At 40.9% G+C, this 26,053-nt stretch overlaps 1 protein-coding gene across 1 annotated transcript; it reads left to right on the top strand.

Moving 5' to 3' along the window:
* The first annotated feature begins 10,110 nt into the window (after window positions 1-10,110).
* Window positions 10,111-15,882, top strand: dclre1b (DNA cross-link repair 1B). The gene is made up of 4 exons (XM_030424351.1): window positions 10,111-10,802; window positions 12,348-12,513; window positions 12,692-12,874; window positions 13,618-15,882. The coding sequence occupies exons 1-4, from the start codon at window positions 10,611-10,613 to the stop codon at window positions 14,913-14,915; spliced, it is 1,839 nt and encodes a 612-aa protein (XP_030280211.1). The 5' UTR covers window positions 10,111-10,610; the 3' UTR covers window positions 14,916-15,882.
* Window positions 15,883-26,053: the final 10,171 nt, after the last annotated feature.

Raw genomic sequence — 26,053 nt, 5'->3', positions numbered from 1 at the left:
GTCATTCTAACCTCAACGAAAACAAGAGAAGCCTCTATCTTTTCTGGCTAACGATAATTCGTGTCATTTTAAAAATAGGCCAGCAACCAACATTTGTGTCCTTTTCCAAATATTTTCAATGTAACCACAGAAATTAGGAGGGGGAGGATCACATGCTGAGCTCACTCCTCTTGATGTAACATTAGCTAAGTGTTACAAATCAGCTTGCAAGTAAGGTAGCTTTATGCTAACATTAGCTAACCTATGTGACTATACACAATGTGATGTGTCAATGAAGATTGTGGCATCTATATATCGCAATGTTGCCTTTGAAGAAATATACGTGTCTTTGGTGATGGTGTTGAAGCTGATGTTGAGGTCTACCCATAAACAGCCTAATCCACTTTATTCATCGGACAAATTTTGTCCAGGTTTTGGGGACAGAATAAGTAAAAAGCCTCCTGCTCAGTCAGGGTATCAAGGTATAGCTACATCCAGTAGCACAGAGCACATAGCAAGTCGTCTGAGGTTCATCTGGATTCAAAGCTTGCTCAATGTTTCATGGAGGGCAGAGTGAATATGGGCAGGACTTTCAGTAGGGGTCAATCGTGAATATAAATGATATTTGCAGCGCTGGTTTCTACATTTTATGTGTCTATGATGTCATTCTAGAGATCTTAAAAACACTGTCTTTAATGATTTATTTCACCCCCTACACACTATTTTTTGTACACGACCTTTGATTTGACAGTTTTAAACTCTGACAGAGAAAGCCTTGTCAAAATGTATAGTTAATATCTTAATAAATAATTGCACTGGAGCTACTGTACAAGTGAGTGAGGCTTCCTCTTTTATTTACCTTGTGTGGTCTGCTGTCAGGCTATCAGACAGCAGAATACTGCACTGCCTCAGTGGATATTTCAGCTGTAGCTCAGTCTTTGAAGTCTGTTAAAAGAGACAATGAGTAATGAAGACAAATGAAGGTTTTCTGTTTAGCCTCATTATGGGAAATCGGTCTTCTGTATAAATGTGTAGCTCGGAGACTTCAGAGGGAATGCAGTCTACTTACTTACTCAAGGTACGGCAATTTGCTTCCTGGCGGAGTCAAATCGGCTGTTTCAGTTCATCTGAATGACATAGACTGATTTACCAGCTCATTAGAACCACAGTCTAATGCAATCTAATGCAATAACTCTGCAATAAAAAAAACTATTAGGTTTGTAATCAGTTCGTGTTGACAACAGAAAAGCAGTGGATCCACTGCTGCAGACATTTGGAGCTGTGGTAGTTGTATTGAACGGCATTATATTTAAAGATGTTTTTAAGTGAGTGGATGAGGGGGAGACGGGCGTTGCAAACTAGCCTCAGCTATAAATGCTGTGGTATGTGGCATCGGTCAATGACAATAAACCTTAAATTAATTGGAAACGCCTTTCAATACAGTGCAGTCCAGAACAACCCCACCACTAACAAGAGCTTTAAAAATGACCATAGAGCTGAATCATCTCCACACAGTGTCAACAAAGACAGAACATTATAAATATAGAATATATTGCAGTGCTATTGTATTACATTTACATTTATGATACAGATGTACCCAATAAACCATATTACACTACAACTGCATTAAGTATTCAACTGCAGTCATCTCTAATATACATACCCTGCCCCTGTCAGTGTCAGATGAAGACCTGCCTGACCTTTAAAACTATTATATCAGCTGCGTCACTCCTCCGTGGAGCCCTACAACATGTGCACCGATTCACCTCAGTTTACGCCGATGGTAATTGATGCTGAGCAGGGTATCCATGAGCATTAAATATCGGCATCTGGCTGGGGAACAGGAAGTGGGAGAGAGATGAGATAAAAGAGCATTTTACATTCACTTCTCTCTCAGTGGTGGAAGCACTGTGGGATGCTTACCTGTGCATTTTCCCCTATTTTTAAATGTGGCTCCGGCTCTTTGTAAATCATACAAATTGTGCCTATTACGGCTTCTTCAGTTTGAGTTTTGCCATTGTCATTTTTTCTGCAGATTTGATAAGGAAATGATGAAATAAACTCCACAGATAATTGAATATGAAGGTACATGTAGCATGCTGAACTGTAAGTAATAAATATTCATGCAAAAAAATAACATTTATACTGTATGTGTTATGAGCATCTCTTCAGTATAATCCCACTGTGTCAAGTTCTGTTTGTGCATATTCGAAACACACAAGGTTGTGGGATGAGATACAGTCTGATGCCTTGATTATGTTTTTCTTATCAATTAGTGCCACAATGAGATTAAAATTCATCAGGACAGGTGGAATATTAAGAAGAAATCTGTGGTCTGAGAACCAACAGACGTGTGAAGCCAGATGAAAAAAGGTTGCAGGTTGGAAAAGACAACACAGGCATCTGAAGAAGACGAAGGCAAGAATAGCAGCATCCTGGGAAAAAAGGCGGGGAGAGATGCCATAAAAGCGTCTTTCATGTCAGCCCAACTGGAGCTGCATGAATAATTTCAACCTTGTTCTGTTTCACTGTGTGAATCTACAATTTTGTAAATGATAACTAAAGCACAACAGAAAACTGGGTTAGCCAGAAAGTCAACTAAGAGGAAATCCAGAGTTCTCATCTCGTTATTTTAGTTTGCCCTCAGCCATCTTATTACACCAGCAGAAAGGTCTTCTTATCCTGCTGCATTAATGTGGTGACAGCCGCCAGCATTCATACTTTGACTTAAGAGACTGTTTAACATCTATTTTTAAATCCACTGTCCAGACGAGACAGAGTAAACTTACTCTCACTTAAATCACAACTGACTTGCTCAGTTGTTCTCAGCAAATCTACTCAGCTGCCTAATCCTACGGAGGGATAAGAGCCATCAAAGCGAGTGGTACTGATCTCATATTTGATATCTACCGACTTAACTTTTTAAGTGATTGCAAACCCCAGCGGACAGAGGTCATGCTGATCGCCGGGGCAGTGGCTGGACATTTCGATTTAAAGGTGGTCAATCTCTGGAGAATTAAATATCCTGTGACTTGACCGCTCATTGCAGTGGAAAGATGTCCTTTTATTGATTATATATGAATGTATTATATGGGTATTATTTATGTAAATGAATACTGCAGAGACAGTATATTGATTGTCTTGCTCTCCCGTGTGACTGCAGCTCCCATTTCATTTAAAACAAATCAATCTACCGTTGCAGGTACATCTAGAATTGGCACATATTGTTAATAATGATTAAACTAATGAGGAGTTACCTCCAGCCTTGCACAGACTGACTGATACCTGCATTTTCACCAACCTGTAATAATAAACTGTACGGTCACAGGGGATACTACATCATCAACTTAATACAGTCAGACTGGGCTTTAGGCCTGCGGTGTGTGTGTGTGTGTGTGTGTGTGTGTGTGTGTCTGCTGCCTCATTAGCGGTGGGGCAAATTGTTATTCTGACGTTTGTCAGCTTTCCCCTCTGAACTGTAATAGGCCTAAACAAGGTTACCCCCATTTTTTCCTGCAGTTGCTCGGCGCCAAAACCTCTCCAAGGTTGCTATCGGCAACACACCAACAAAAACACACCACCGCAGTCTCCCACAATAACAACTGAATATTTCTCCTACCTATTCCCATTAGGCAACATTACAGGGAATGTGTGAAATGAGGAGAGAGGCAGCCTCGGTTAAGTTTTCCCACAGTCTCGCCAACAGTGTCTGGACACAGTTCCTCTGCAGTAAATGCACATCTTTGTGCTGCTGTTCCATTATGCACATGTGGGGCACTTTGCTAAATCATGAGTAAAGGCATCATTTGTCATGCACATTGATACACAAAAGCATATTGCAGCCTGGTGAGTATAGTTTCTTTGGGGCCTTTATGATCAATTATTCATTGTGTCTTTTATTATGGTTAAGTGCAAGGTACCATCGGCACGAACAACCTCTTCTTTAGATCTGTGACATCTGTTCAGATTAAAAGCAAGATGACAGTGGTTGTATTTCTCAGATTGGAATTACATAAACTCACAGTGATCCTTGAACTTTCAGACATTGATTTTCTCTGACATAACCACCTCATATAAAGACTAGCCATAAGCGCAGTGGGTTTCATGCTTTGCTCTAACAACGCCTTTTTTCTTGACCACCCATTTTGTACTTTAACTCGAGCCTGTAGCCGGCAGACTTGAAACTACTTGAGAGCCAATTTTTTTTAATGACTGAGTGGGAGTTTTACTCTTCCAACAGAATGATGCATTTACTGCAGACTCACATATTTTCTGAACATCATCCAACCTCTGGTCCATTTCTGTAATGCACCTACCATATTAGTTCTCTGTTGTAAAGAGAAAAGAATTTTAGAAAGGCTCTTAGTGCTAAAGTCCTCTTTCAATGCAATATCTACGGGGCAATTTGATATAAATGCAAAACCGCTTCTGTTCTGGATCCACATGAGAAGGTAGTCAACAGAGCTGAGACGAAAGCAATTGAAAGTCTGTCATCACGTTGGTGAATGTATATAAATCTGATCACTGGATGATCATATTACTCTTCCCTTATGTGGAAGAAGAAATGATACACAGCTGTATGTTCCTGCTGCTGCTGACAGCACGTTTGTGAGGAGCTGTCAACTTGCCGTCATGTGACGATCAACAACAGCAGCTCTATGTAACAAATAAATCTGTCTGCTTGAGCAAGAAGGCAAAACATCTCAGGGCTCAACAAACAAAAATCTGTCTTTCACAGTTTTTACCGGCTTCTAAGAGCAGGATTATTGGTTATAACTGTGCCAGAGTAAAAATGGAGCACAGAATTGCACGCAACATTACACTAAAAGCACAAGGAACATATTTACAATGTCAGTATTGTAAACTTGCTTTATACACCGCAAAAAGTTCTGTGCTTGCCTGATCTTGAAATTTTTGATTTAGAGTTATGAGATGAATTATCTTGTTTTGTCTTGAAAGTTATTTGATCATTTCTATCCCTGATTGCACAATCAAAACTAAGTGAAACTGGTTCTCCAGCCCATCAAAAACAACATCCTAGCTCAGCATTCAATACAATGTTACCCATGATTGGAAAACTACACACTCTTGGCTTGAGTAACACACTTTGCAAGTAGATATTGGACTTCCTCACAAGCAGACTCCAGAGAGTACAGATTGGCAGTCACACCTCAACTACGTTAGTGCTTAACACCGGAGCCCCACATGGCTGTGTGAGCAGCCCCCCTCTGTTTATGAAGGGGGGCTGCTCACCAGACATCAGGAGAACACCACCATCATCGGGCACATCAGATAATTAGTCAACTCCCCTCAATTTCCCCTCAAATGCAGTGTTTATATCTTGTATTTTAGCTTTACTTTTTTTGCAGCGTACACTCTAACCTTCAAACACCCTTGAGCATTGAGTCCAGTGTGTTTGGGGCAGTACACAGTTCAATAGTTTTTGTTTTTGTTAAAATTTAAGCAGACGCCACCAATCAATAAAGCGAAAAAAAAAAAAGATCAACTATGGTTGATAAATTGACCAGGGCTCTGCTTTCCTCCCATAGATCTAGAGAATTAATGACTATCTCCAGCGCTATTCAGCTTTTACGATGCTCATTAGGATGGTAACGTCTGTAAGAGCTTTCAGTCCTCCATGCCTGCGTCCTACCAAGAGAAATTCAAAAAGACTTGGAGCCCTACAGGAAGACAATTACAGTCACCTTTATTCCTGGTATGCTGTGGTGCCATGACTGCAAGCTATGAGCATATTCCTTTGCATAATGCAGCCCCTAAAACTGCACCCTTCGCTGGGCGTGGGGGATCTTAAGCAGGCTGACTGCGTGCCACACCACACAGCCCACTCCTGAAAGACTAATGAACTGAGCTAATCAAGTCAGATGAGTGAGGGAATCAAGTGGCTCTGGTAACCCACAGTATATTGTGGTGCGTCATGGCTTAAAGCATGGCCTGAAATGGCAAGAGGGTGGTCACCAAGCCTGGCTGTAAAGAGACAGTCTTCTGTGTTGTGAGTGTTTGTGCCAGTGTGTTAAAATGACAAACAGTAAGAGCACAAAAGGAGACATCAGGAAATCCTTATTGAGGATGACAGAGTGTGAGGGGATCAAGCCAAGAAAATGAAACATAGACGCATCCAAAAGAGAGAGAGAGAGCAGAGAAAGGGAGAGTGTGACAGAGGGATAAAAAGAGAAAGACATGTGAAATAAGTGAGAGTGTATGCCAAAATGAGAATATGCGTTCTCACCAGTCCGTTTAAGCCGTGGACTTGCTCTTAGCCCCGAGGGACATCTTTGACTTCTCACACATGTCCATAAATATCTCTGCAGGAGTGTGTACAGCAGCACTGCATCATCCCCGAGGGGATGTAAGAAATAAAGCTGCCACGGCCTCTGACTGTACAAATGTGTTGACTCAGATGAATGGAGGCTATGCAGATAACTCACATCGCTCATTACTCACGTGGATCAATAAGTAGTGATGATAAGAGAAGCCAGAGAAAGCCTCAGATCTGACAATATAGCAGTGCTTAGAACATCCATAAAATATACCCAAACTAATCTCAAAAGTTTTCTTTTGTCACACAGAAGAAAAGAAACGAATAGGTTGCATACCGAGGTCAGTGAAAGTGTACACAGAGGATTTAAAGCATTGCTTTTAAAAACAGCACTGGCAGATCACAGACGGTGCAGCCATCTGCCTTTGTGGCATCACTGCTGCTGTCTGACAGTGCTTTTTGTTTTTCTCGGCAGAACAACATGACAGAGGAGACGACTCATCCTCTTGACCTCGGAAACCTTTTCATTTGACACATGTAAACAGTGTTGCTGTTCTCATTCTTATCACTGTCCTTATATTCTTGTCACTTTGGAGGATAAAGTAGTGCAACTTCAGGTACTGGTAAAAATATATCATGTGCTGATTAATGAGGATGTACAACCATCTGAGGAGGTGTTGAATTGTTGCTTATTGATAATGGATACAAAATATGTGTTACATATGTGGTTAACATGTTTTCTCCCTGGGTGAACCTCTGTTTAATGGAATCATCTTTAAATCATTCACATAACCAAGTCTGCTCTGATGCAGATGTGTTTTACTGTATGTGCCAGGTATGAGGATTTTCACTATTCATAAACCATAAACCAACATATCTGATGGTAAAAGTAGGATTCAATCATTTAAAAAATGCAGCATCACTAAGGGAAATAATTAAAAATCAACTCTAGTATCATACACATCTCTCTATAAAAGCAAGGAATCTCTGTCTCTGTGTGTGTGTGTGTCTGTGTGTGTTTGCCTCAAATATCTCTGCGGATCAGGATCAGACTGACCTGAGACTTTCCACATGGCTGCTGCGTGGTTCAATGGTGTGCAACGTCACATTTGTTTGGACTGCAGTGATACCGTTAATAAATTATTTCAGAAATGCTTTACGAATTCTGCTAGCATTGCTAACCGTAGCCACCATAGTCACGTGCGCACCAGAGCCGATCACTGCAGAGCCCGACTCCACGACACACCTTAAGAAACAAGCGGATTTATACCTGCAGCGGTGCGAGCTGGACCAGGATTTTGCCGGTAGTTCGGTCCCGTTCTGTTCTGTTCTGTGCAACTAAACTGACTGTTGTGGATTAATGAGACTGATAGTCCGGACCGAGTCTGTTCGGGTCTGAGGAGATCCGGAGACGCGCGGACAACAAAGTGGAATCGGAATCTGTGGATGTTTGTGTGTAGCTAGCTGCTAGCCCACCCACACGGCCCACCTCCCGAGTCGACAGACCGGACCCACCGGCACGTCCAAAACCGGACCTAGGGTAAATAATGTCCGCCACGTTTTTTCGCGAACATTGCCGTCACGTTTGCTTTGTGTCTGGTGCAGGAAGAAACGGTAAAAACGGGCTTTTGTCACGAAAGTGTCCAAGCAGCAAGTTTGGTTGTTGAGGAACGGGAAGTTGTGGGAGGGACCTAGGCGGATGATTGACAGGCAACGACGGTCGGTGTGTAGACAGCGATATTGAGAGTTGAGAGATTTGTGACATTTAGCGTGTTTGGAGTGTACAGTTAGTGTGTTATGTAGTGTTTGGTGTAGTGTGTTTAGTGTGTAGTGGAGTCGTTTTTTTGTTTAATGAGTCAAAACAATGAGGAGACTGCTGAATGAGCATTGCCTGCATTTAAATGTAAATAGTTACATATAACTTTGTACATTTTTAAAATGTATGCACATATTTAGCAAACAACAATTTATATTTGCATTATAAGTAATAAAAAATGGTTTGCTAAACATATTTGTGGTTTTCACAGTAAAAATGTTTTAACTTTTTCTACTCAAATGTTGTGGTTTTTTTTGTGATTTTAGGTCCATTGTGTTAATACAGTATGTCAAAATAAAAAATAAATAACTGTCCAGTCACACATGTGAGTTTGTGCTGAAAATAATGACACCACGTAAATAGTTTTTAAGGTGAGATATAATGGCAAAATCAAAAATGGTCAAAAACAGCCAATTATACCCTGGAATATCGGATTTCACAACAAACCTAAATATACCAGACGTCCCACCTTCAAACACAGCCTCATTTGGCCATCCATGAAAAAGCTACTTAACCTCCCACTTTTCTATAGGAATACATTTTTCTTACGGGCACTGCACTAGTGGAGTGAATTTGCAATTAATTACATGCCAATCTTGTACTGTGGAGTAATGTAAAGGGCATCCAGCTGGGCTACTTATCACTAAGCATGAGATGTAAATAGTAGCAGGGGCTCCACTAATTTCCCAGAGTAAGCTCAACCTACTCCTGTTCAGTTAATCACCAGCACAATGTACTTCATCTACAGCATAAGGTTTCCACAGGGGTGTGGGTGTGTGTGGCGGGAAGATAGATAATTAACTGTAAAGCAAGGTATGATTAATGTGCTTCTGGGTACACTGAGAGGACGCACGCTGCGTGATAACGCAGGAATGTGCAGCAATGCCAGGTAATCCTGAAGAGTGAGCAGCGTGCAAACGTAGGGGGAGGAGGGGATACAATGGGTCGTTGTCACCATAGCAACGCCCCCATTTAGTAGTGCCCCCCCTTCTTTAGTAGATTAAAAAATATATATAATTTACAAATATTTCATTTAGATAGAAGTGATGATGTTTAGGACAATTACGTTCATGATTAAATAAAAGCATCAAGAGAGGGAGCAATCCTTCATCCAGTGTCACAATCAGATAATCACTATGTCATACATTGTTCTGCTTCATGTTTTTGTCTATAAGCAAAGAAAATAAACTTTTAAAAAATGCGAAAAAGAAAACAAAAAACAGTGTTCTCCCTTTACAGATGTTTATTACCGCTTTTTAGAAAATTACTCACTGTGAATCAAATTGAACATGAAATATTAAGATTTTCCTGAATTTATTGGACAAATAAGTGTCTCTCTCTTTTCAGAATATCTCATAACATGTGCAGCTTTCCAATAAATGTCCTATAAACTCAATTTCTATTTCAAAAAAAGAAAATCTGATCCTTTCATCTGTTTCCTCTGTCCTGGCGCCATCTTCTGGAGAAGAGAACACAATTCAGTTGATTTTGGATTTCAAATTCTTTCTGAACTCGGGACTAGATACATCAACATCTCATCTGTCAATGTTTATTTAATCAAATTATTGTATGTTATATCTCCTCTTTCTGGAAAAGGTTTAGGTTAGTGTTCCTCAATTCAGAGTCCTCGGGTGATTTTTGTGTCCACTGTTTTATGATGTTGCATGTGTGATTTTCTTTCTTTTAAGCTTGCTGAGACATTGGTGGGGTTGCTGTCTTTAAAGCCTAAAGAGGCATTCAAAAACTAAACTAAAGCTACTGATTTTGTGTTAAAATACTGGTTAATAAGCAAACATTTTTATGCTGTTCAGACTTAGCGAGTGTCAACACGTTAAGTAAGTCTAATAAGTAACTTTAATTTACTCTGGGTCCTTTAATTCCTATTGTATTCATTCATTTGGTCAGTCTTTGTCTTATTCGTATTTTCCTGCCAGTATTCTCGTGTTCATGTCTTTCTTGGTAATCAAGCTCCATGGTGCGGCCTCTGGGCGGCAGTGTGACGACAACATGGAGTCATGCCAAAGTACAATTCCAGAGAAGAAGAAGAAGGAAAAGAAGGAGGCGGAGAAGAAGAGGCGCTGAGTGCTAAATTGAAAACAGAAGTGGCGGGGTTCAGAAACTGTGAAACGATGGCCAGCTGGCTCAAATACCGACGGTTGGTCAGGAGATCTTTCAGAAGGCAAAATAATGTCGTAGCGAAACAACACAGTCCAAGTATGTAGCCGAATAATGCTAACTGCAGCTAGCTACACAGTGTTCAGCGTCTGGAGTTACTGTAACGTTAGCTAGCTACCGCTGCGTGTCTGCTCCTTTTGTTAAACTGTCACTTAAACTGCGATAGCATTTTTGTACTTGCCATATTCACCGAAACAACAAGTTAACCACTCATCTCCACGGCGGTTACTTTAGTGGGTCTGTGTATGAGTTGCACAATAACAAGTTAGTGGCAGTGAATTAAAAACGTCACATTTTCAGTCTGGAGACAGTCGATCCTCACGAGTTACCAGCTCACCTGCTCACCTGCTGAAACCATACACCATGTCAGGGAAAGTCATCCCGCACACCCCGCTGGCCGTGGACTTCTGGCAGCTACGGAAGTGTCCAGGCACACGGTTGTTCTTCCTGTCCCACATGCACTCCGACCACACGGTGGGGTTGACCTCCACTTGGATCAACCGGCCCATCTACTGCTCACCGACCACTGCCACCCTGCTCAGACTCAAGCTACAGGTGAGGGGAGTCACAGCAAACAGCCATGAATGGACTGAGTGTCAACATAGAACTCGATTTAGAATACCACCCAGTTAAGATGTCCCGGGTCTCAGTGTACTGTAGAAGTTGTAATGCAACAGAGGGAGTGATTGATGTGAATCAGAGCTGTGTTTGGATCATTAGATCAACTGGTTACACATCATCATTTATATGCATCATATAAACTGAGGCGCTGGCTCTTTGTTAAACATGATAACTTCTGTGTTTTTGGAAAGTTGGATCAATATTGCCTAAATTGTAATTTTCCAAGAATCACTTTCAGTCCTCAAAATGGGTGGCAGTCCCCTTTTACTGTGTCAATCTGTTTGACATGACAATCCTCAAACTCATATGTGGTTAAACATAACATCAGAAAACTACTTTAGTCAAGATCCAGGTATCTTGAAAAATGGAGAGAGTGATGCACATTTGAACACTTCTGCTCCCATTTGAAGTAAAACGTCAACATTTTTTGTGCACATGAAAGGCTAATTTCTCTAAAGTTTTGTGTACAAACTTGTTAAAATCCATGATAGTGAGCACTTTTCCTTTCCCAACATAATCATCCACCTGACAGGTGTGGCCCATCAAGATGTTGAATAAACGGCAAGATTATTGCACAGGTGTGCCTTGGACTAGTCACAATAAAAGGCCTCTATAAAATGTGCAATTGGTATGCTTACTGTATAGTAGGTGCACGGTAATTAAAATTTTATTTCACAGTGAGCTGTCTCAGTCTTGGATCTTTCACTTAGGAGCATAAGTGTTGTGTTTTATATTTGTGTTGAGTGTGGTATCTTTAGATAGGTTAGGGGTCACCAAGAGCCACCAAACTGTTCAGCGTTGTTTGGCAAACTTTCCACTAGTCTGTAGTAGTGTTGTCAAACGTATCGATTATCGATACTGAATATTTGAGTTTCAACACTAATTTTACTCCAGTACTAGCTGTGTGTTGTTCTTTTTTTTGCTCTCCTCTCAGACAGCAAGTTGACAGAAGTGTTGCTGCAGTGTCCATAAAATCTCAACTAGTCCATAAGTAAATTAACTTGGATGCTATTTTGTTTAATGCACAGTCCACAAGCCAAAATCTTAAATGTTATGCCCCCAATGTTGTGACAATTGTTCACCGTGTTATAGAATATCAATAATATTCAAGATAAGTAAGTAAGTAAGAAATTCAAGTATCATGACAACACTAGTCTGAAGAACAAAGTATCTGCATCAATTTCTCCACTGATGTATGCACATTATTATTATTGTTATTATTATTATTATTATATTTATGTTTTATTTTAACTTGATTTGTTACCAAGGATTACAATAAACTGATTTTGAAAATATATTTGTTGTTGTTGCCAGAATATGCAAAAATGAATTTTAGGGTTAACTGCAAATGGTATTTATTTGAGAGGAAATTTAGGATTATCATCTTTGAAGTGAACAATAGCAGCAGTAGATGTCTTGCTGCTAACCTTTTCTGTATTTTCAGTGGCTCATTTTTGTGCTGATTTTGTTTCCACTCAGGTGAAAGAACAGTGGATTCATCCCTTAGAGCTGGGTGATCCGTACCTGCTGCCCCTGGATGATATCGGCAAAGAGGGGCTGACAGTCACACTGATAGATGCAAACCACTGTCCAGGAGCTGTCATGTTTCTCTTTGAAGCCTACTTTGGCTCTATTCTCTACACTGGTCAGTGTCTGAATGCACATGAAAAACACCATATTTTGCTTGTAGGATGTAGGGAATACTTTTTAAGCTATGGTTTCTGTTTTTGCCCCTTTTTTTGCTTCCAAGCCCAACACTTGGTATCAAATATGCACATGTAGTATGTTGATTTCAAAATCAATTAAGTCATTCTTGATTTCAGGTGACTTCAGATACAATCCCTCTATGTTGCGTGAGCCGTGCCTGAGGACCAACACCACTATAGATGTCCTGTACCTGGACAACACCAACTGTGATCCCAACCGCATCCTCCCATCTAGACAGAGAGCCACTCAACATATCAAAGAGATCATCCGCAGCCACCCAAACCACAACATTGTCATTGGTAATATTACATAGAACCTTCTCAATGTGCTTTGTGTACTTTCTCCTTATCTAAGACGGGTGTAGATATGTTCTATTGTCAAAAGTTATAAATACCAGCTCTCTTTACATCTGCAAACCTATGTAAAGTATGTGATGTTATTTTTTTGTTTCATTGTGGCTATGTTCTGTCTTTGACCAGTGTTATTGGTGAAAATAACACTGGGGTTGCATGGGATCATGGGAGTTGTTTTCTTCATTGTTAAACAGCCATCATTGCCATTTTTAACTTTAGATTAAGATTCTTTAGTGTTGGTTGTTCGGGAGGTTTACCTCATTTACTCCTCGCAAACAGGCCCTGATGATTAAAACAGGTCAGGGGAGGCCACAAACCAAGCTGCTGCTAATGTTAGCTCAGTTTATGTGTCCATTGTTGACAAGCTTTTTACCAGGAGCCTAATTATCCACAAAGGTCTCCTCCTTCCAGTAATTAAAACTGAGCTGCGGTTAACATTAACTCAGCTTGTTTCTAATAGCGATGACTAAAATTCTTCATGCAGTTAATAGATATGGTTTAACATGACAAACATCTAAAAAGTAATGGTGATGTGTTTTTAAAACAGTAAGAAAGCTGGAAATGTTTGAATCTCTAGCTGACAGCTGGAGCACATGGAAAACACTGACTCATCTTTCTGTCGTCACACACCTGTTCTACATGTGCCAGTTGGGACACAGATTGTCATACTCTCTTATGCTGCATTGCAGGCCTGTATACACTGGGTAAAGAGTCCCTGCTGTTGGAGCTGGCCATGGAGTTTAAAACCTGGATCGAGGTGAGTTTTGAGAGGATGCAGACCCTCAGAGCTCTTGAGCTGCCTGACGTCTTCACCACTGACCCAGGAGCTGGTCGTATCCGAGTCGTGGAGCAGTCGGCGATCTGCTCCGCTGCTGTACACCAGTGGAACAGAGACCAACCCACTTTGGCCATCTTGCCCACCAGCAGGCCCTTGGTCTCCTTTCACCCCAATGTTCATGTAGTGCCATACTCCGACCACTCCTCTTACCAAGAGCTGGAGGATTTTGTCTCTGCCCTTAAACCTACTTCCATTGTGCCCATTGTAGGAAACTATGTACCTGGAAGCCTCTCTGCCCTAGTGCCCAGCAGAAAGCGTCATGAATTCCTGGTGCCTGAGTCAGTCCGACACTACATGTTGAGACAGCCTGAGAGCCAGCTCAGCTCATCAGAGTACAACAGCCTTAGGCGCAGACATTTCCGACCTCTTGCTCCCAAAGGGGTGGTATTTGAGTCTCCTGTAAGAGGATCCAGGATGTCATGCGAAGAAGCCTCGGAGGCAGAGTGCTTGGAGCAGGATGCCTCTGAAGAAGAGATGGACACAGAAAATATTGAAAAAGACTCTGACTGTATCCTCATTGACCTTTCCAAAGACCTCTCCTCAAACAAACACAGACGAGGGGCTGGAGACATGTGGAATGCCAGCATTGTCAGAACAGCGTCTGAAGATATGGTGCCACTCAGTCAACTCACCCACAGCAGCTTTGCTCCAGTGGAGAGCGTGACAAACAGCAAGGCATGCTCACCACCGGTCAGGACCATGAGAAGGCCTTTTGAAACTGACGTCAAAACCATCAACATCACAGCAGCAAGTGATTACACGCGACAGCATAGCAGACACGGAGAACAAAACAACACATTGTCAGATGGTGATAGCATGAGTCAGCAAAGTGAGTATGGAAATGATCAGGATGAAGACACCATGTCAAATGACCATAGCCCGAGTCAGCACTATGGACATGGAGCTGATCAGAATGACAACGTGACACTAATGCAAAGGAGCCGCAATCACTATTCCCACACTTCATCTCACTCCTCAGCCGTGCTGCGGCAGAAGTATACAGAGGAGATTGAAAACAGTATTTTAGATGATCCCCCCTTCACAAGGGATGACTTTAAGGGCCTTCTGATGCAGAGCTTTGTGAAACACTCTCCACTCTGTCCAGTATATCGTGCAAAAAAGACATGTCAGACAGATAGTGTGACCTGATGTTCAAGTTTTTGCCTGGCTGTAGAGACCTTTGTGTTTCTGTGTGTGCAAAGACAAACATTTTAGAGAAAACTAGTTTAGAGGAGCAGGCTTGTAATCAAAAGTTTATGAGTTTGTCCTTAGACTGGACCTGTAACGTATTGAAAACCCATGTCTGCACCTTTCATCTTTTGCAGTAAAAAATTATAATTTCTGTTTCAGATTTCAGTTGTTTGGCTCTATACTGAGAATAGCAGTATTAAAGATTAATAGTGGTTTTGATATCTTATGTATTTTGGTTAAAAGTGGCTTCACTGGTACTTTATAATTAAAAGACAAACTCACTAGATGTGAAGTTCTTTGTAACAGTTTGTGAAGATTTTGTACAACTTATATATTCTGTAGCAGCTGTGAAACAGTGTTTTTTCTCTTAGTTAGTCCACTCGTAAAGAGAAATTGGTGTGAAACAGTGCTCAGCTGCTTCCAAATGCCTTGACCCTGACACTTTTTGTTACCATTTATGTAGAATTAAATTATTGAGAGTGGATCTTTAATAGCCTGCATGTATACGGTAGACCACAATTGATTGTATTCTAACACCAGCCTATTGTGTGTTTTATAGTTGTTTTTGTTCCCCATGACCACTTTGCCAAAAAAGAGCTGCTATTACACTTTTCAATGAGGGATGATGTTGGACTTCTTGTACTATGTAACTCACACCGTTAAATATTGTGAAGCAACACTTTACCTTTTGTGTTTGGGGAAGAAAATATCCATTTGACAGAAATTTTGTTTAAATGACTAAAAAGATTAATTTTGATTTGATATTCAAATGTTTTGTACATATGGCCTCTTTCAGTTTCATTTCTTGTTAAGTAACGAAAATGAAATCCAAACCATAATGTATGTAACTAATATTTATGTTGGATACAAAGCCAGTTTGTGTTAATGGTTTCCCCAATAAATTACTGTGATATTTGTAAATGAATATACTTCTACATTACAATTACATTGTATTATAATCCATTTTCAAGCCCGATTACTCAGCTGTTCCCTGCTGCAGTGCTGCCATTCTCCCCTAAGATGGCAGTAGTTTGTTAAAGTTCTGCAGATGCTTTACTTCAAGTTTTGCTCATTTAACTAGGGCCTTAGGTTTCTGCAGCATGTCTTATGTCTGTGGAGAACAGGGAGAAAAAGATCACGTATATTTGGAAACAGCGTGCTGAGCACTAATGACTCAGCTCTCCACAAAATCTATTGCCCCTCCACTGTTTTTTAAATTGGAATTACATTGCAAATTAAGATAGTAATAATGTTATATGGCAGAAATTACCACATACAGAAACAATTTTGACCAGAAACCTGCTATGCTCGTAATGTGGAATCATGCTCAGACTCATTTAAGACTTTCCACATTTGTGCAATACTGCGAGTTTATATGCGAGTACAGTGTTGAGGATTGAACGCTGCACTGCCAGACTACAGAGAAGTACCAGCTGTCACTCATTTCAGCCACCATATAAGAAAGGTTGGAGGTCTGCATGCCTTCTGGTGCTCACAGTAACAGCCACAGAGAACCTCTTCCACCACACCCTAATGAAACATGTCCATTATCTCACAGGGGCCAGAGTCCACACTTGTGAAGACAGGAACAAGGACAAGAAAACAATCAAAGTAACATCAGTCTTCCCAGAGCTTTAATAGCCTTGTTGAGGGCGAACTAGGACCAATTCATTTGCTGTAATACAGTACATCTCCTCATCACCTCCCCAGAACAGCCTTCACTGAGCAGTGTAATGGCTCTAAACAAACAGGGCGATCGATCTAGCTGTATTAACATTAATAGTTGGCCCTGATCCGAGCACGTCCCAATTGGCTTATAGAAAGTTGTCTCCGTGTGAAGTTCAGAAAGCTCAGAGATTTCCTGCTGAGACATCATAAAGCTGCCATCAGTGGGTTGTCAGATTGACATGAGTTGCCAACAGGAGCCTGCTCTTGTGCTTATAAAGGATAAAAGATCAGCTCCTGCACGGGGGTTCCCTGCATGAGGGAGGAGGGAGATGTGGGATTAACAAGCATCCGCAGGCTCACAGAGGCGACTGTGTGCAGGTGAATACTGATGATGACCTGTGGAGGAGCAAGTGTTCAGGTCCAGTACTTAAATAAAAGTACAATACCACAAAATACTCTGTTACAGATAAAAGTCTTGCATTCAAGATTCATTTCACCTATCTTAGGTGCAATGCAGAAAAATGTTCCCTGTGAGATGAGGAATTAATGTGTAAGCAGCATTGACTGTTTTACCTACAGGTGGTTTGTACTAATTCATGCAGGACTGCAGCTAATTATAATTGTCCTTAACTGATTAATTACCTAATTATCTTCTGGAGAAATTATTTGGCTTGTATACATTCAGAGGAGAGAAATGCTGTCAGTTACATTTAGCCCGAAGTGGCACTTTCGCATTGTCCAACCAATAGTCCAAACCTCAAAGCAGCCACATTCTCAGAAAAACCTTGAATAACAAGTGAATTTGAAACCAAAAATATATTTTACTGTATCAAAAATGGATTGAAATTATCATCAAGTAGCAAATGATGATATTTGAGAAGGTCAAACCACGCAGGACTCAAAATTAGCACCAGCCACGAGCCAAATGCTAGAAAGGTAAAATTTAAACATTCACTGGCCAATCTTCAAACTCTGCCTTCATTTTGCAAGACTGTGATGCTATCAGTTGACATGATCTGTACACAGACAGACAAACAAATGTCAGCCAAAGTTCTGAAAATCACTTCTGTGGTAGTTCCTGCTACATCTGGTGTTTCCAGGACCACCGATATGGAACAGGAAATCTGTTCAATTTTTGTGTAATCCTGCTGACAAACCACCAGCAAACAAATGGACACAGGTGAAAAAATAACCTCTTTGCAGGAAGTAACACAACACTATTTCCTAAGCTCTTCATATATTTTAGTGCACAATTCTTATGACTAAAGCTGTCAAATAGATGTAGTGGAGTTAACAGGATGATATATTTGAACTGGATTGGATAAGATGTATTAAGTGGAATGAAAATAAAGAACTCAAGCATAGTACAATACGCTCAAATTTGTGTTTAATGACAGTACAAGTTACAGTTGCTACATTCCACAGAGATGTAAAATGTATTCGCCCCACCATCCTACACAAGACCAGGCTTCACCTGCTGCCTGCAGTCCCAAAGGCTGTTTTAAGGCAGTGCACCTGTATTGCACAAAACAGAAAGCATGTTTTTGACCCCTCCCAAAAAAAGAAGTGGGGGCTTGGGGAGGTGAAAAGCATTTTCTTTTTTTTTTCTTTTTTACACTATGATGGAAATAAAGCCCTGACAGTGAGGCCAGGAAATGAAAGGAAATGGAGTGTCACATGCCCCTGCCAGCATCACAGCAGGGTATTAGGGCTAAAGTAATGGATTCCCCACACACGCCATTACTTCAAAGTGGAAAACATGAGGACGCTGCTACCTGCGAGGCCAAGCCCTTTTACGGGGAGTAAAACAGCTCATAGAATGAGTCGACTATTGTGATTCTCTCAATATTTCCGCTAATGATGATGATCTAATTAACACAGGCCAGATGGATTGCAGTTTTACCTGCAGAACAAATTGCCGAGCAAGGTGCCCTGGCAACATTCACCCAGGATCACAGTATGCTGCTGGGTGTTTTAGGGTCTTTTTCTTTTGCTTTTGCTTTTGCTTCGTGGAGAGGAAGCGAAGGATCCAGCTGTGTAATTTATAGGTCCGTTCCAGCAAGAGCTCTCAATACATTCTTCAACTGTTACTGGGGACTAAAAATTGGCTCCCCTGAAGACCCACAAATAAAAGAAGTTAATGCACATGACAGGCAAGCTCACCAAACTTCTGTTCTGAGTGTTCAAGCGTTAAATCACAGGGAGTCCTGGATTCACTGCTGCAGTGGTATAATACAGTGAGCTCCCTGACTCTTAGAGCCATGTTCATAACTTCCTGTTCTGGATGTCACCCACACTGTACTTGTCAGCCTTAATAACAGTGTGATCTCAGTCAGAATGGATGAATGTTTCTTGTCCCATGCCCTCTCTGCCAGAATTATTTCTCACAAAAACTTTTGAATATGTTTCATTCATCTCAATTATATGATTCAGCTGATTGTCCTCATCTTCATCTGTTATTTGGTGACAAATACTTACATAACTCTGGTTGCTCTTTAGCCTCTGAAGAAACAGTGGTATATAAACTTTTTTGTCCGCCATACCCCCACAGCCCCTTGAGATGCGTTCAAGTGCCCTACACTGATATATTGTATGGAGTGACCTTCATAAAATCATTTAGTCATGTTTAATAAAATAAATCTGAGAATAGATATGTAAAGAAGGATTATTAATGTTTTTTGGTGTGTTTTTCTTTTCTTTTGCACAGTTTGTTTGATCAGTTGATGTGATTTTAACCATTTGGAGAAGCACAGGCTGGACAGAAAACTGTTGATCCATCGTCATGGTTTGGGTTTTTGGTTATTGTATCCTGTTTTACTTTGCAGATTATATACACAATCAGTGAGCTACTTTGTTCTTCCTATTGAGTAAAGTGTACTTAAAGTCGATGTCATTACTGTGACTAAATGTGAGCATTTGTGCCTGAGTTTCTGATCGGAGCACGATCTGATGTGACTCTGGGTGTTTATTCCTCCAGAAGGTCTGAAGCTCCATCCATCCCTCCCCATACAACACTTGGCAAACATCTTTTGTGTGGATTTGATGGAGACACCCCTCGCAGCAGAAATGACAAATTGTTTGTTTGAGCGAAGTCTTGTACTGATAATGGAAATGTTGAGTTATTTCCAATTATATCCATAATTCTTCCAGAACTGCAATTACTCCTGGTTGGGCAACCCGATGCCAGTGGATTGGTTGAGGAGTGCTGCATGACCAATGGAGGAATCACAAAAAGATCCAAGAACATGTCATGAAAGAGAGAGAGGTTAGACTTATATTTTGTCATGGCAAGCTGCTTTGCAAAAATGTAAAAAGCCTTCAACAAATGTGCTTAGGGCCTACGCAGTTCAAGTCGAAGTCTTCAAGTGGGCATGTAGCTCACAGATGCTGTATATCAAGGCTGGTGTCAGCTGCCAGGCAATCAGAATAGCACTAATTGTCACAGGTGCAGTCAGAAAAGTGGGCGAGCACAACCAGGTTCGGTCTCTGTCATAGAAAACCTGACCACGTAAATGGCTTTTCAAATTTAACACAGTGAGCTCCAGTGTCACGAATTTTCACTGAATAGATAATCACACCAAAATCATTCTGATGAGGGCCATTTTCTCATCTTGCTTTTTGTCAGGTAAGGTGGGTTTGAAAATATTGCCAACATGCAAATGAATACATTTCCCTCTTGGTTTGTTTTTTGGTGCAGAGAGCGAGTCCTCACCCCGGTGAAGCAGCACATCTCGACTGCACTGGTGTGAAGCAGAGGATGACTGAACCAAATGCATCGAGTTGGCAGACCGCTTGACTTGAAGCAGCTGGAAAGCGGGTTTTTCCCGATGTGACCTTTCAACTCAGAGAAAAAACTAACTCTTTATTTCATTTCCACTCTTTTTAATGCTGACACTGACAGTTCTTCAAAGACTTCCTGCCGTAGCTGTGTGGGAGACGAGCGTCGGCTCAAAGCTCCGTGTAGGTGATATCAGAAGAGACGCACAAGTCTGGGGACAGACAATAAGACATCCACTGGTTTCTGCACTTTGTAGAGGTTTCTCTCTCAGCCCCGTCTTTCCCAAACTGTCGCAGAGAGTTGGAACGATGAAGCTGAGCTGTGTCACACCCACACAGCAGCAGTGGCTGTTATCTTTTTGCTCACAGTCTACAGCTATTTCTGTTGCCTCTGCCAGTGTTTTCGTGCACGGCGGGGATACACACACACACGTTTGGCGATGTTTGTGTGTCTTGTGAGGGGGTAAGTAGGAGTAAGAGGGATGAGACTGAGCGCAGGAGTCACAAAACATCTCAGAAAAGAAGGATTCGGGCACGAGAGGTAAAAGCTGCCAAAAAAATGCAATTTTGGGGAGGAGAATTGTCTCCTTCCCACAAACCATTATTAAAATTTGTTGTTCCACGTTCAGCCTCGCATTTGAAAAATATTAACAGAAAGGACTTTGCGGTGCAGTAACATATGGTACAACTCATTGATCACATTCTTTCACATCCAACGAGACTCAATCAGGCAGCCTTGAATTCACCCTGAGATGCTTTTTTCTCTATTTTCTCTTCAGCCAAGGAGCAGTCATTCATCACTCTCCCTTTGTTAATATCCCACATGACCATAGGAGGGTGTCTCAGGCTCACACAGGCCCAAATCCAGCTGCTTGTGTGGATGACTCACAAGGCAGTGCTTCCCTATGGGGGGGCTCCGTCTTCCCCGCCTCTCTCCTACTGTACTCCTCATTCTCTCTCCCACCGTCTCTCCTCCTTGCCACACTCTTCCTCCCTCCTCTGCGCTCTCTCTAATCTCCTTTACTCCTCGTTCCAGCCTCCCACCAGCTCCCTCTGTCCTCTCTCCACCTGCCAGCCTTTTTCTTACCTGACCGATGCCCCTCTGTCTGTCTCTTATCTTTAAAGCAGCTACAAGGAATTTTTAACTGGTTATGGAGAAGACTCCATTTGATACTGATGCTTCTGTATAACCTAATAAGATAAGATTTTACTATATTCATACAGCTATTCTGTTGCATGTTCCCATTTGGATTCCCTGGGTAATCAGATGAATCAATGTACTGCACACAGATTGGGCAGGTTTACATTTTCCAAGGCTAAAGTTTTACAGTAGGTAGTACATTAGCGAGTGAAAAGGAGGCATGAGGAGAATTGACTGAAAAACAAAATTGTAGAGCACAGGTGTAAACATGAGTCACCCTTCATTGGTCATTCAACAGATGTAGAGATTTGAAAGGATTCAAAACAGATCCTGAATCGGCCCTCTTCCTCCCAGAGAGGCGCTGTATTCATATGTCTTTCATTTACTAAATATAGAGCATGTGCAGCCCATGGAGCTGCACTGTCATAAAACTGGCCTTCCTACCAAGCTCAATATACAGTATATACTGGGGAATGTTTATAACTTTCTTACAGAGGAACCGAATCTGTTAGCTGTAGGATTACAGTGTTTCCCACAGAATGGCTGTGTACCTCTAATAGTCCACCTTCATGCACACACACTGGCTTACATCACCCCCCAGTGTGTGTCTACTGCTCTGTTGACTCTCTTAGTCTGTTTCATAAAGACGCCCAAAAAAACCCATTTTGGACTTTTTCAGCCCTGATACAATTTTTAATAAATAATACACGAGCTAAGTAAATAAACCAAACAGAAAAACAAAATTTGCAATGGCAGGTTGTCCACTAGTTTATCTGATCAAACAGATAAAAGATAAAAGCAAATATATCGTCAAATATACTTGGGTGGTCGTGAATATACCTGGGCGGCCGACTGAAGTAAAGTCTATGTGTGGGAAACACTGGACTACACGTAAACTAGGCGTATGAATGGTACTAAAGCAAAGTTTACTTTTCGGTTCTCTGTCCTACATAGTCACAAATACATCTATTACATCATCTCTGTGTTCAAGTGTTTGAAAAAGTATTTTTCAAAAATAGTATTAGGAATACTTCCAAAACAAAGTCACAACCCAGTTGCCAAAAAAATTCAAGTTTCTTCAATCCACAAATATGTCGAAGCTTGAATTTTCAGTTTATTTAGTAGCAACACTGTGCTTATTCTTTGGTTAAGTTGAGGCACCAAACAAACTTGGTTAGACTTGGGAAAGTGTATGTTTTTGGCTTAAATACCTGGTTTTGTCGCCACAAACATTACTGGAAATTGTCCAGATGTCTCCTTAAGAGTGGTACCATGCGTACAAATGCTAAAATGCTATACTGCTTGTTAACACTTACAAATGTTTAAAGGCATTCTTGCAATGCGGTGATAATCATGTAAAATGTCGTTTTTATTCTGAGAAAAACACTTTTTCTCAGAACGAAACCACTTTTGTCCACAGGGGTCGCCAAAATCAACACAAATTGAAAGTCGCTCATAGCTGCTTTACATTCACCACCCACCTTCCTCCCCTGTCACATATATTCCTTTTTTACCAGCCTCCTCTTCTCCTTCCCCTTCCATTCACTCAGATTACAGTCCTGGCTCCAAGTCCACCTGAGGAGGTAATCTAAAGTGTGTAGTAAATACATCCAGCAAGAGCAGCAGATAGAGCAGCTGGCAGTGTAGGATGTATTATCTGAGCGCTGTGTGAAACTACCACCTACTTTCTCTTATTTGAGAATCTCCAACGCCTTTTTCTGCATGACAGAGCTGGTGAAGCCGGGCATTGTGTGCACTTTTCAGTTTGCTGCTAAATGACACACATCAACCAGGGGATGGTTCTCGCCGCTGAAATGGTTTATGGCTCCTGGCAGCATCCGCACTCGGAGATGTAACAGCCATTTGATTTGCGTGCGATTGAGTCAGTAGAGATGTCTCACAGTTCTGAGAGACTGCAGGAAATTTATGAGGGAGGGGGAGAGGAGGTATTGTAATTTAAATTTTTGCTGAAGGGAGGGTAGGCTGACTTTTTTTTAGGAGATCTTCTTTCCCCATAGGACGACTGATACTCTAATTCACCCCATTGCTTTTGGCTGTTCATAGTTTAGAAAGTTAAAAACATGATCAGCTATATCTTCAGCACATGGGTAATTTGGCAACAAGTCATTTAAATTAATGACAGAAAATATGTTGTTTTTCCATGCCCTCTGGAACAATCACAAAACAAGTTGTCTGTGTCTACAAATCATTGTTAGAAAGATGGATGAAAGTTAAGTACTCTGTATTTTATTTGTTTGTATTAAATATGCTATTCTATTTTAGCGTCATTATTATAAAAAACATCTGGGAAGCTACACTGACCTTCACTTTCTTTCCCTTCTTATTCATTATCTTTATTAATCTTATATGCAGAAATAATATTGTATATACTGTAAACATTGGAATATATGTGTGTGGGACAATCTAACGGGGATGTTGAGATCCCCCCGAGTATTTTTCAATGAGTAGATTTTGGATTTTCTGTATTTTGGTGCCATGGGGGTTGATGCTTTTATCTGGTTGTATTATTTTGAGAAAAAATATGAGTACATTTTGCAGCTTCATCCAGAGGAAAGGTTTGGCCCCAGATCATTTATTTAAGATTTTTAAAAGCTAATAACTCCCATATACTTTGTCGCACATTCAAAAACCTTATATCCACGCATTCAGTGAATTGTGCTGAGTCTCGTGGTATAGGCCACCTTTTTTTTTTTTTCTCGCAAATGCGCGAAATGTCGAAAACCTACTTTTTCGAACTCCTCCAAGATAATTTCACCAATTTGCACGAAACTGTGCACACAGTATCTGTGAACTCTCCTGACAAAAAAGTTATTAAAAGAATTTTGATTTTTTTTTTAACAATACTCAAGTTATTAGATAACAACTTCCTGCAGATTTCGTTCCAAACAGGAAGTGATGCATATCTCCACATTGGTGAGTTCTAATGGCATGAAACTCAGGTGACTACTTCCCATAAGCCCCTGAGGCTCTGTGCAAAATTTTAGGTGATGAACACAAGGTGGCGCTCTTTAAATTTTAGTAGTTTATTTTTAATAGCTTTGTGGCAAGGCCCTTGATTGTGCTTTTTGGGGGCTAAAAATACATACAACCAAAAATCTACATTTTAAAAGAAAGCCTACAGCTATAACTCCTCCCTTCATTGATTTCATTTGCTGCTAAGCAGCTAATAGATTCTGAAAATGTTTTGTCAGTCAAATAATTTATTATATTCTGTATAATATTATTGTACAATATCCATTATACGGTTGTCTGTTTAGTGTATGGTCAATTAAAAATGGTTTAGGCTTGCGGTTTATTAGGTTCAGACTGGATTATTTATCTTCTTAGTGTCCTCCTGTTGTGTGTGGGTGTATGTAGTAAATTCAAATGAAATCACTAAAATATCTCTGACATTTTCAATTCCACTGTTGTTTTTGCCAATAATGGGACTGCATTTTTATGGAGGTACAGGCTGTTCCAGCATGCAGCTAACAGTAAATAAGGCCCACTCTGCCACATAATGATATTCAGCACATCAGACTCCCCCCTGAGAAGTCAGCACTCTCATACTGGAGCTACTCAGCTCCTCTCCATTGTGTAGCTGCTGATGTTAATAATGTTCGTGGTCAGGTTCCTAGTTGTTTACTCTTCATTGTCAATTCTCATCCAGCCGAATATCTCCACTGTGTCCTTCAGTTTAAATGTAACATTAACAGTCAAAATAAATATGACATGTTTGTGTTTCCTTTCAGTGAATCTGACATGTTAATTAATATGATTCATCACAATAATTTTTTATGTGACCGGCGATCCCAGCTGACAAACCTCCAGCACATTATCTCATATAGGCGGTAATTGGAAAACACCTACAGTGCAGTGTAAACTCACTTATTCTTCTAGTATCATTTTTTTTATTGGTCGCCTAATGATGATTTATCGCCAATACAAAGGGGGCTAGTGAATCGTGGTGGCGACTGCATTTGTGCTGCTGAGCGAGACCTGCGTTGTAGCCCCGAGGTGACTGGAGTTCATTTGAACAGCAGAGCAGAAAGGTTACAAAGGACGGGTATAAAGTACAGTCACCGGGAGCTTTGAGGAGAGAAGCTCTAATGATACTTCCCAGTCCAGATCCAAATCTGAAAATAAATAGCTTTATACTTTCAATTGAAGTCAGCTCTTGAGGTCTACAAATTGGTGGAAGCTGTTCCACCCACCACCAGGCATGAAATGGCCCACCGTATTGCTAGAGAAGCTGGAGGCTGTTTTAATTGGGCAGCGCTGGCAGCACTGTGACAGACCAGGAAGAGGTCTGGTTCTGCTGGGTTTCCAAGTCAATACTGATCCTGCAGTCCACCTGATCTCTGATTAGAGTGGGAATAGCTTCAGCACACCTCCCTCCTCGCTTTGTTGATCACATTTAAAAAAAGACACTCTGGATGCAGAGGGGCTGTTGACCACACTGACTGCAGACCTTATTAATTCATGAGTGCACCACTGTTGTTGCTGTACC

The sequence above is a fragment of the Sparus aurata genome, chromosome 7, assembly GCF_900880675.1.
Source record: "Sparus aurata chromosome 7, fSpaAur1.1, whole genome shotgun sequence".
In the NCBI taxonomy this organism is placed as follows: domain Eukaryota; kingdom Metazoa; phylum Chordata; class Actinopteri; order Spariformes; family Sparidae; genus Sparus; species Sparus aurata.
Note: the sequence above shows the minus strand (reverse complement) of the source record. Positions and strands in the feature narration are given on the sequence as shown.